At 41.7% G+C, this 10,581-nt stretch overlaps 1 protein-coding gene across 1 annotated transcript in view; it reads left to right on the top strand.

Annotated features, from left to right (window-relative positions):
* The first annotated feature begins 8,864 nt into the window (after positions 1 to 8,864).
* The window catches only part of LOC139286210 (alpha-1,3-mannosyl-glycoprotein 4-beta-N-acetylglucosaminyltransferase C-like), a 30,482-nt gene continuing 28,765 nt past the window's right edge, over positions 8,865 to 10,581 (top strand). The window contains exons 1-2 of the mRNA XM_070906942.1: positions 8,865 to 8,887; positions 8,987 to 9,087. Of these exons, the coding sequence (XP_070763043.1) occupies positions 8,865 to 8,887; positions 8,987 to 9,087 (124 nt within the window). The remainder of the gene's footprint in view (positions 8,888 to 8,986; positions 9,088 to 10,581) is intronic.

Below are 10,581 nucleotides of genomic sequence, written 5' to 3'. Positions count from 1 at the left end.
TCTGCCGACCTCAAATGATCTCAGAGCAACTTGAACTTTTAAAACAGTTAATTAAGACTTGTTCTGACACATTCAGCGCTGATTTCTCAGGCAGGAGATCCATATTCATATTTCAGACAGAAGAAGGTCATGCAGCGCAACGCCAAGAGACCAGTCACCCGTGGATGTCTTTGAGCAGGACTTTGCATCACCTCATCAATTTTTAATTGATTTATTCATCTATTCATGCATTAGCTTAGCTTGTCTCCGAAGCACACATGAATATCTAAAGTACACACCAGGCTACTGATGTGTAATTGCGTTCCCTTGTTGTATCAATAGTCAGCTGACTGTCACTCATCATCATGGCTGCTAATGGTTCCAGGTTGTTTGCCGCTCAGAGAAGCTGACGGGGAACTTTTTCCCTTAATGAAGTCACTCCCACGAGAAGATTGTTGAAATTAGAACCAACAGCTAAGTTCCCAAGACAAAATACAGTAAATAATGGCTTTAATCAGGCGTGTGGAGAATATCGAGGCATTGATGGGTCTGCCGGGCACTGACGCCTGTTTTCTGTTTGAGTGGACTGAACATTGACAGTCGCTTTAGGCTCCTGATATAATCACCATGTTGACTCTGCATTATTTCCCTCACAGCGATGTTAGTTCCTTGTACCAAGCAGCACCGTATCTTGTCATTTCATTTTCTTTATTTATGAGGACAGTGTTAGCCAGCTGGGTCGTTTTCAACTGCAGTCCTTTGGCAAGATGTTCTGAAACCAGTGAAGTTAAAGGGGATCTATTATGCTCATTTCCAGCTCCGTATTTTCATTTTGTGATTCCGCTAGAGTAGCTTTGCATGATTCACAGTTCAAAAAAGTCCTCATTTATCTTCTGCTGGCCCTTCATGCAGCCCAGTCCGCCCTCTGTTTGAGCTCCTGTCTCTTTAAGGCCCCCCTCCCTAAAAGCCCACTTTCTTCTGATTGGCCGGCCGAGTTCCGGAAGTTCTTATTGAACGTAGCGTTCAGAGGAGTCTGCAGCATTACTTTAACATACATTTACCTCATTATTTGGCAACGTTTAGTATGAATATCCGACATTGTTACGTTATATATATGACAGATATAATAGGTCCTCTTTAAGGAATACAGACATACAACAGTGAGACGTTCAAATGTAGCAACAGCAGCAACAAAGTTAGCATACTCATGATAGTGAACATATCATGCAGAATAACAGGAAGCAGCAAAACATTGATGCACTAATATAAAGACGACATCCACCGTTCAGTATTTGTAGCCATGCAACAGAACACAAATCAGCAATACTGCTCATTGTGCATACATTATTCATGCACCGCAGCATTAAGCAATAAGACATAGATCAAATAAAATGTTAACAACCAATAATATATCTTAAAGTGAAATAGAGTCAGTAAAATGGTAATATCACACACTGAACACGTAAGCCATGCAGCACAAAGTCATAAGACTCACTTGTAAAAAATATAATAATACCACTTTGTTAATAAAATACTAATAAATACACTCATACATACCTGAGCCATGCAAAGCAGACCATCTGGCAACAAGACATCAGACATTGGACAAGTTAGCATATATATATATATATATATATATATAATATATTTTGTGCATGAGGAGTCATTAGAGATATCACAATTTAACATTTGTATTTGAAACATACCAGACCATTAAGGCTTGTGTGATGTCCATTAATTATTAAGAATGTCATATAGGAGTCTGATTTATAACAATCTCATATCTTTAAAACATAATAAGATTGCGTTGTTACTTTAAAGGTTCTGAGTAACATCCGATCACCGTTAAAAACTACAGTTTAATAATGTGTTAAAGAGCCATAAAGAGGTTTTGCACATTTAAGCCCATTAACCACAAATTTCATTCACTTTACATCACCGCTGATATTTCTTCCATACTGTCCCTTTGTTCATTGATTTTTATCTCTCCCAGGCAGACACAGGCCTCAGCCCATTTCACAACACTATGAAAATCAACTAGCAGTGAACTAGCTGTGCTTTAGATACATAAACCACCTGAGTGAACATTTATCAGGTTTATTTTTTGTCAAAGCTTCACATTTCTACTGCATAGTAATTGTGTTGCGGTTGCAAGAAAGGATGCTCTAAAAACTCTCCCTGTCTGCATCTTCAAGAACAGCATTGTTTGTACTGGTATCTAGGAAACAACCAAATGCACACTCGGCTTTTCACAGCATCTACATTTTGTTATTATTTATCTTTAAGGTTTCATTGGCTGTGTGTCCTTGAATGCATCGCCAAGGACGGTTTCTAGATAGAAGAATACAAGAAAATAATGTGACTAAAAGTGACTCAGAGTTATCAACTAATCTATCAAGCTAATTCTAAGTGTCTTTAGGTAATTAAGAGAAAGGAGGAAATACATTAAAAACACACGGCAAAACAATGTAAACGCATGCAATAAACGTGGTAGGACATGCAACACCACCACTATCTGTCTCTCTTTAACTCCCCAAAGACCTCATTCATCATGACAATGAAGTTCTGCAGGTTGAATCTTCCCACCGGTGCCTGAATGCAGCTCAAGACTAAAAGATAAAGATCATGTTATGGTATGAATCCCAGATCAGACTCTGGATCTCCACCTGGGAAATCTGTGCACCAAATCTCAACCAAGTTTAATTGTGTGTTCTCAAGGCGAATAAACAGACCAGCAGAGAGAGAGAGAGAGTCACGTAAAACCCATAAATAAAAACTAACAAGAAGGACAATAAGAGCGACTCCTGATTACGACAGACACTCCCAGTAAGAGCAGGGCAGATGTTCCACCTCTTTAATTTCCTGTTCATATCCAAGCTGCTGCACTTGAATTAGGCTAATGCTTACAGGAGTATTGTAACAGCAGGGACCCTGTGTCGGTGCGTGGTGTTACATGGTGGGATCTAAATGATTTAGGAGCGCTCGCATTTTAAAACAGCTGCAGCGCATTTTCAGATGCCCGAGCACGACAACACCGAGCAGCACTTCACGCCTCCGACACGAGCACTTCTGTGATTCTGCCATTAATCTGTTTTTCATGCCGAATTAGGACGAATATCACACGAAGACATGGCGGCATGGAGAATATATGTAATCTACATTTTAAGGGGCTTGAAGGCTAATTATAATTGCAAATTGGCAACTTGACTCCTGGCCCTCTTTCGGCGCAGACCCAGTTTGAACTGATCATTAAAGGCTACATCCGCTGAAAATTCACAGTCCTCAGATCGTCTTGGTGAGGGCAGCTTTTTAAACTTACATCGTTTTTCCATTTTGATTTCTGAATCTTATACAGAAACCACATCCTTTACTTTTTAAATGTTTTTCTCGTTATGGAGATAAAAAATTTAATTCACAAATGTACATGTAGGCTGACATCAGTATGTATGTGTGGTGTGTGTCTGACGGCTAAAGGAGAAGAAGCGTCCGTTAAAACTGATTAAATAACCTCATTAATAGGGTCACTAGACGACTTTATAATTTCGGGCTTGTGGAGCCTTTGTGTGTGTTGTTTGCTCCATCTTATCTCAAGTTCCAGACTTTTTGAATCCATATGTTGTTTGAGATGCGAGGGAGGTTTTAAACACCTAATTTAATGCTTCATGGCTGCCGCTAGTGGGATTTGTAACAAGAAATTCCCAGAAACCTTCTGAAATTCCTTCTAGAAGAGCTACTCTCAACTACGTTTTAGGGTTAAATCTTCCTCCTCCTCTTCCATCTCCTTGCTATTGGAGTTAAGGCTGCTGTATACTTGAAACAAACTAGTTAATTCAACGTGTCGTCTGACAAAAAATGAAAAGTGCTTCAAAAGCATTCATGGTGTTACACTCAAAAAGTGACAGAAGTAGTTGTGTTTTAATCCCACCTACTCTCTGACCTCTGAACACCTGACCAATCACTGCGTGAGAGCAGTCCTCCCAAAGCTGACATCAGATCTGACAAGCACTTTGTTTGAAGCATCCTGATCCCTTAAGCCAAAGTTTTTCACACCTTAAAAAAACAAATTGGAATTGGAAATCGGTCTCCAGAGTCGGCGCCTCACGTTTCACTGTGGATGGTGTTAACCTGTATGTGTGTTTTGTCAGTCGGTGATTGTCGATTATAAATTGCTGATAAATGTGTTGGTGCCACTCGTCTTTGTCGCAGACATGTCGTTGGTTTTGATGAATGAAATATATCAAAATACGTGGTAACAGGTGGCAAATATGATCTGCAGTCAAATCACTACTTTATGCTCATTCAATTGTCAGCTGTATGAAAACACAATACAGGTGAGCAGTGATGGAAAAAAGTACTCAAAAATAGAGATAATACAGTTAAAAATACCCTGATTTCAAAATGTTACTGAGGTAAAAGTACAGAGCAAAATGTACTTAAAGTGTCAAAAGTAAAAGTAGTCATTATGCAGAATGGCTCCTTTCACAGTGTCATATTATCATACAATACTATATTACTCTGTAATACTTTTAAGCCAATGTGGTACCAATTCTAGATACTTCGTATACTACTGAGCAGATTAGTAGTATAGTACTGCATCATATCATGTAAGCATATCATTTTGGATGTGTCAAATAATTGTAGTGCAATACTTCTCTCTGAAATGTAGACGAGTAGAAGTATAAAGCAGCATAGAATGGAAATACTCAAGTAAAGTACAAGTATGTTAAATGTGTACTTAAGTACATGTACTTATCCAGATGTTGTGATCTACTGTTTTGTTGTTTGTGACCTGAGATAGGAAGAACAGGTTTAGCCATTTTCATATTAGTTGTGTTTTTTTTTATTTAGCTGGTTAAGTGTGGACATACTGTGAGTTGTGCATCAGTGGTGTGATGCATTGTCTCTTTAAAGCAAAGCAGAGACAGAGAGGGGGGGTCGGGGGGGTAGAGAGAGGAAGGGAGACAAGTGAGAGCCAATAAGAGGCAGTGGGTGCAGACACACTCTGTTTGTGACACCTTGTGGTGGAGAGTGAGGGGGTGGCAGAGATGGAGAGAGAGGAGAGGGGAGAGGGGGGCACCACTGGATAAAGAGGGGGGGGGGAGAGAGAGAGAGAGAGAGAGAGAGAGAGATCAAAGCTAAAGAAGAGACAGAGGAGGAGAGACGAGGATGAGAGATAGAAGCGCTGCAGCGGGAGCGAGCGCCCTGCCTGCCTTTGCAACGAGTGTTTACTCCACTTTTGCTGAGAGCCGGTTATCTTCCCTCTGCGTGAGTCATGGAAGTGATTTAGGTGAGTCGAGCGGCAGATCGGAGAGCCACAGATCTGTTTGTGTGTCTGCGCCGTGGGCAGGTAAGCTCGCTCTGCGTCTCTGCATGGGTGTAATTTTCACAGTTTCCTCCTTTTATCTGCTCTTTACTTTCCCGTCTTCTGTGAGACGCAAACAACTTCTGCAGAGTTTGTTCGGTGGTCCTCTCCGTCTCCTTCCTCTGACTCGGTTCTCCACGTTCCTCCTCTCAGCGGATGGATAGTTTGTGCTCGTGCAGGCTGTGTGAAGTGTGAAAGGCGTGCTGCAGCTTCTCTCTGACAGTCAGAGCAGCGTTTAGTGTCTGTGTATTGACAGGCGGGCTCAGTGTGGCTGAGGGTTGGAAGAGGATGAGAGGGAGATGAGTCAAATCTCTGCTTGAGGGACCAGGAGGGTAACAGCATCGGCGGTGATGATCCCGATCTATACGGGAGCAGAGAAAGAGAAAAGATAATCCTGCACAAATAAGCCCTGGCTGCTTGTCGGATTGTTCTGCATTTTTTTATTTGTGTGTGTGTTTTTGTTTTGGTTTCGTAACACAGCTGAGGTCAAATATGTGCATCCAGAATCTGGTGGAAGAACCACATTTTGGCACAAGAGCTGGATCTTTTCCCCAGGCATCCCATCACGTCCACGCTGACTGAGGCGTGTGGTGGTTTTTTTTTTGGGAAATGGGGGGGGGGGTGTAGAAGGCAGGTGATCAGAGATTTGTGGCTCAGCCCTCCTGAGTGACAGCTGAGCTCTATCACAGCTTTCATCATGACTCAAGCTGGTAAACTGCAGCTCAGCTTGTGACACAAATCCCCGTCCCCTCAGCGATGTGGGAATAACCTGCCTTCATCTCGCGGCTGGATTAGAGTGATTTACTGTTGCTCCCCGTCAGCCCGGGTGTGTTTGTGTGGGGTTTGACCTATAATGGCACCTAATGGCATCATATGTTATTTCCAAGAGGACACTGTCAAACGGGACGCAGCCGCCAGCCACATCTAGGTGTGATATGGCAGTTGGTATTAATGTTAGTTCTCTTCATGACCCCCATCAAAACTACTACTGGCAGAGGTGCTGGACAAGAATTAATGGACCTCTTAAAATTAGAAATTACATTTATTGCGGGCTGGATTTACCGTCAGCGAGGACCTCCATCACTCTCCCTCCGTAAAGGACAACTCCAGAGGATATTTTTATCTTTGCTGGCTGGCCCGCGAGATAGTCCTCCACGTAGGCCTTGATTGAATGTAGAAAATATTAGGGTCATCTCTCATATTGATCTTAAGCCTCATTCTCCTCATTCATCCCTGCTTTTCATTGATTTGTCTGATTCTCTTTACCTGCATCCCCTCTGTTGTGATTGGTATAGATTTGATACGGGGGAATCAATAAAGGAACATGGCTTTCACCTGGACTGACCTCATTCGTGTGCTTCGTGGGAAGAGGATGTTTTTAGATTCACTTTGCTGCTGTTCTTCTTTGCTCTGTGTGAGCTGCCTTTAACCGCCTTCCTTTAAATTCAAGACACTGTATTAAAGTTTCAGTATCGCAGCTGGGAGAAATATTTCACACTCGAGGATCAATAAACAGTCAGAAACAATGTGAGGGCGGAGCGATACAGCCAGTAAACGTGTTTAACAGCTTGTGCCTAAGCAGGCGGACTCACGCGTCAGTGTCGTTTTGTTAATGTCAGAACTATCGAGCAAGCACAAAACCTAATTGGAGAAATAAAGATTTCAGTCTGGCCTTACATGCTCTCAAGATTTGTTTTGTGCTTCAGGATTCTTGCCTGTGTATTTTCAAATCTTGACATCCTAGAAATGATGTTTATTACCACTCAGGACGCACAGATCTGACATGCCGGACACGTTGCTGACCTTCCTAAATGGGATCGGGTGCCGTGACCAATCCGTGTCAAGCACAGTTTCTTTGTCAATGTCATTATAAAGTTGGGTCTTTCTGCTCTGTGCGGTCAGAGGTGTGCTTTGTTGCACCTGCAGCCACACCCGCCTGTGACGTCACGGTGTACTGACACACCCTGCGGTACACTTCTGCATCACTGCAGAAAGGTTAGTTAGAAGTTAAACCACTGGAGGTCAGCAAAAACAAGTCGATGTTCAATATTAAAAATGTCAAAACTGACTTGAAGCACGAGGCGGGACGCGTCGACCTTTTCAATATTTAACCACAATCACAATCTTTTCCAAACCAAAGAGTTCTTGTTGCCTAAACTTAACCACGAATGGGACGCAGGATCTGAGTCAGCTCGATCAGCTCCCTACAGCTTCTGTTCGGTGTTGTTACCCTTCTGTGTTGGGAAAAAAAAAACCTTGTCAGCGAGCAAATCTCATGTTTCTTTAGCAAAAATAAATGAGTAAGATATCTTCTTATCTCTCCTCTTAGAGACATTGTGTACTGTTCAAATATTTTGTCAGTAAACCTCCAGACAAATCATGATTCAGGTCTGAGTCATTTAATATCAAGAAATCCATCTGGCAAAACCAGTATGTACCTCCAAGTTAGTGAGGTTTCTTATCACTAACAAAACATAAAAACAACATTCGAAGGTTAATTTCTATTTAACAAGAACAACTGAAAAATATCCATCCACAATGGAACAATGGAGAGTGTGTTTTCATATTTTGGTCTTCAATAGTCTGTCCCCTTTTTCAGCTTTCCCTTCGACAAAGTAAAGTGTGAAAAATGTGGAAGGTGGGTGGACTGCCTACTTTTAAACAAGCAAGCAAAGTCTACGCGGCCATCTGCTCGCACCAGAATATCTTTTTTAATCAAGGCTGCAGCCTCGCAAGAAGAAGACTCTCTCTCTCTCACTCCTGCAACTTAGCATCTTGCGCTGAGAGCGAACAGAACACACAGCACAACATGTTAGTTACATCAAATCCAAGTTGAAATCCAAGCGTGGCTTCGGTGCCACAAACAGATGCTGCGTCTGAGGAATGAGTCTGAGATCCGCCGCGGGTTGCTTGGTGTCGACACTTCCTGAGCGACTTGTTATTTCCTCTTTTATTTTTAGAATTTCTCAAACTTACAAACTTACAAAAAGAGAATACTTGTCACATGAGTATTTTTGGGTACTTACTGTACTTACTGTGCAGCTGTTTTTCTTATGCGGCTTAATAAATGAGAGATTTCTAAAGCATAAGCATACAATATTATTTAACTTTATATTGTATCCGTGATTGACAGCACCAAAGTAAATCAAATCAAAGTTTTTATTTGTCAAATGTTAGTCCAATATGTGCAGGGAAATGCTAGAGTGCAATAAAGAATAAAAAACTTATGTATTTGTAATGTAAGTTAAAATGCAAAATTGCATATTGGCCTGGAGTTTAGTAGGCGGTGCAGTTTTTCAGTATATTTGTAAGGCACATGATATTATAACATTTTGTACACACTGATTTCAGATGATAGGAAGTAGCTCAAATTTGGAATTAACAGGACGACTCTGAGAGACGGTCGATAATGAGCCTGTTTTTTTCTGTGGCATCACAGATGTAGTGTTTTGGAAAAGAGCATTTTCATTAGAGGACGCTGTGTTTGTGAGAGTCTGACTGAACATGTAGTCCTCTGTTTCAAATGGCCAGCCAGTTCATTAGAGGGTGTGTGGGTGAAAATACATTACAGTCTTTCGAGTTATAAAACAAAATGCGTCACCGTGTATTGTTTTTGTTTCTCTGTCTGTGTCTTTTTCTTTTCAGGCTGTTGTGTCATTTTATGCACATTAAGGATCCATGCCAGCCCACAGAGCGAACAGAAGAAACCCTCCCACAGACAGCAAACAACCTGCCCACATCAGCAGGCAGGTAAGAGTTTAAAACGGTCATACTTTGTTTTCCAGGATTATTTCTGTGTTTCAGTGTTCAGAAATGTTTTCTCACATTGTCGTGAAATTAGTTGTGATCGCACATTTTAATTGTTGCCACAAATGCGACTGTTGTCACCAGAACAACAGTAGCGCCACTGAACAGTCTGTGTCGTCATTTCATCCGAATGTGACAGTTCTCACTGTTAATTGTATGCAAAGTCTTTGAACACCCTTTGCGTTGAAGACATCAGAGTAGCTGTTAAGGAAGAGCAGCAGAGATTCATTAATTCGTTCGACTGACTGATAGCACCTCTGTTGGGCTTCCTTTTGCTTTACACGTGATTCTGATTTAAAAGGGAACAAATGCTTAAAAATGTAAACCCCATTTTGCTCATACATCACTTTCCAAAAGGAAGGTGAACTACAGACAACAAAAGTCACAGACATCCCAGAGTTTCTTGGAAAATTAGACCAATCACTGATGTTAAGTTATTACTCAGAAGAACTTGCTCTTTCTAAATGACAGCGAGCTTAACAATTAAAAAGTTTCCCGTGGTTTGGTACACTGATCTGCTGCGGAGGGACCCCAACGTACGTGCGCATTAAAGATTCATCCAAACAGCTGCTCCTGGCTCAGGACGGCATGTGTTCACGTTCCAAACGGTGTTTCTGAGCAGGAAGAAAACACCGGCACTCTTTGGATAAACATCTCTGGCTCTTTTCACTGCGATGGAAGGCAGAAGTCTTAACATCAGTGAACTTGAATTGACCCTGAGAGGGGGAAAATGTGACGTTGCATTGGCGGTGACATGTGGTCTGAGAGTAAAAGCTATCTTGGCAGACATCGGCTGTGTTGAAGTGCCATTTAGCAAGACTCTGAATCTCTACAAGATCGCTTCAGGGTCTGATCTTGACCTCTGACCTCCCCAGAAGGAGGGAAGCAGAAAGAGACTGATTCTGCATTAATATTTATGTGCCATAGAGCTCCATAGTTGTTCCAAAACTATTTAAAACACTGCAATGAGTCACACTTGGATCACTTGGGTGATAACTTGGATCTAGAGCCACGTGATGGCAAGAATTGAACAAATGGAAGCTATGATTGATCGGGGGAAAGATAAAGCGAGCACTCGTTTTGACCTCGACGTATCTGTTATCATCTCCGGCATGCAGCATGAGGACGGGGAAAACGTTATGGGTTTGGTGAAGGACTAGAGTCGACAAGGCAGAGACCCCGCGCACCGAAAGACTGATTAAATTGAACCTCAGAGAGACAGAGCTCTCTCCCACGCTGATCGGATGTCTTCTACGCAGATGATGTAGTCCTCCTTGCAGAGATTGAAAATGATGAATGAATTCATGTTAGCCCGTTGTTTTCAGTTTACATAAAAGCTGCGTTAGCGGTTAATAGGAGCAACTAATTTACTACTTAAGATTTAAGAGTTGTTATTTCTGTAAATTACAACAGCCTGTATAGCTGTGTCAATC

This window comes from Enoplosus armatus, chromosome 6, assembly GCF_043641665.1.
Source record: "Enoplosus armatus isolate fEnoArm2 chromosome 6, fEnoArm2.hap1, whole genome shotgun sequence".
Classification (NCBI taxonomy): domain Eukaryota; kingdom Metazoa; phylum Chordata; class Actinopteri; order Centrarchiformes; family Enoplosidae; genus Enoplosus; species Enoplosus armatus.
Note: the sequence above shows the minus strand (reverse complement) of the source record. Positions and strands in the feature narration are given on the sequence as shown.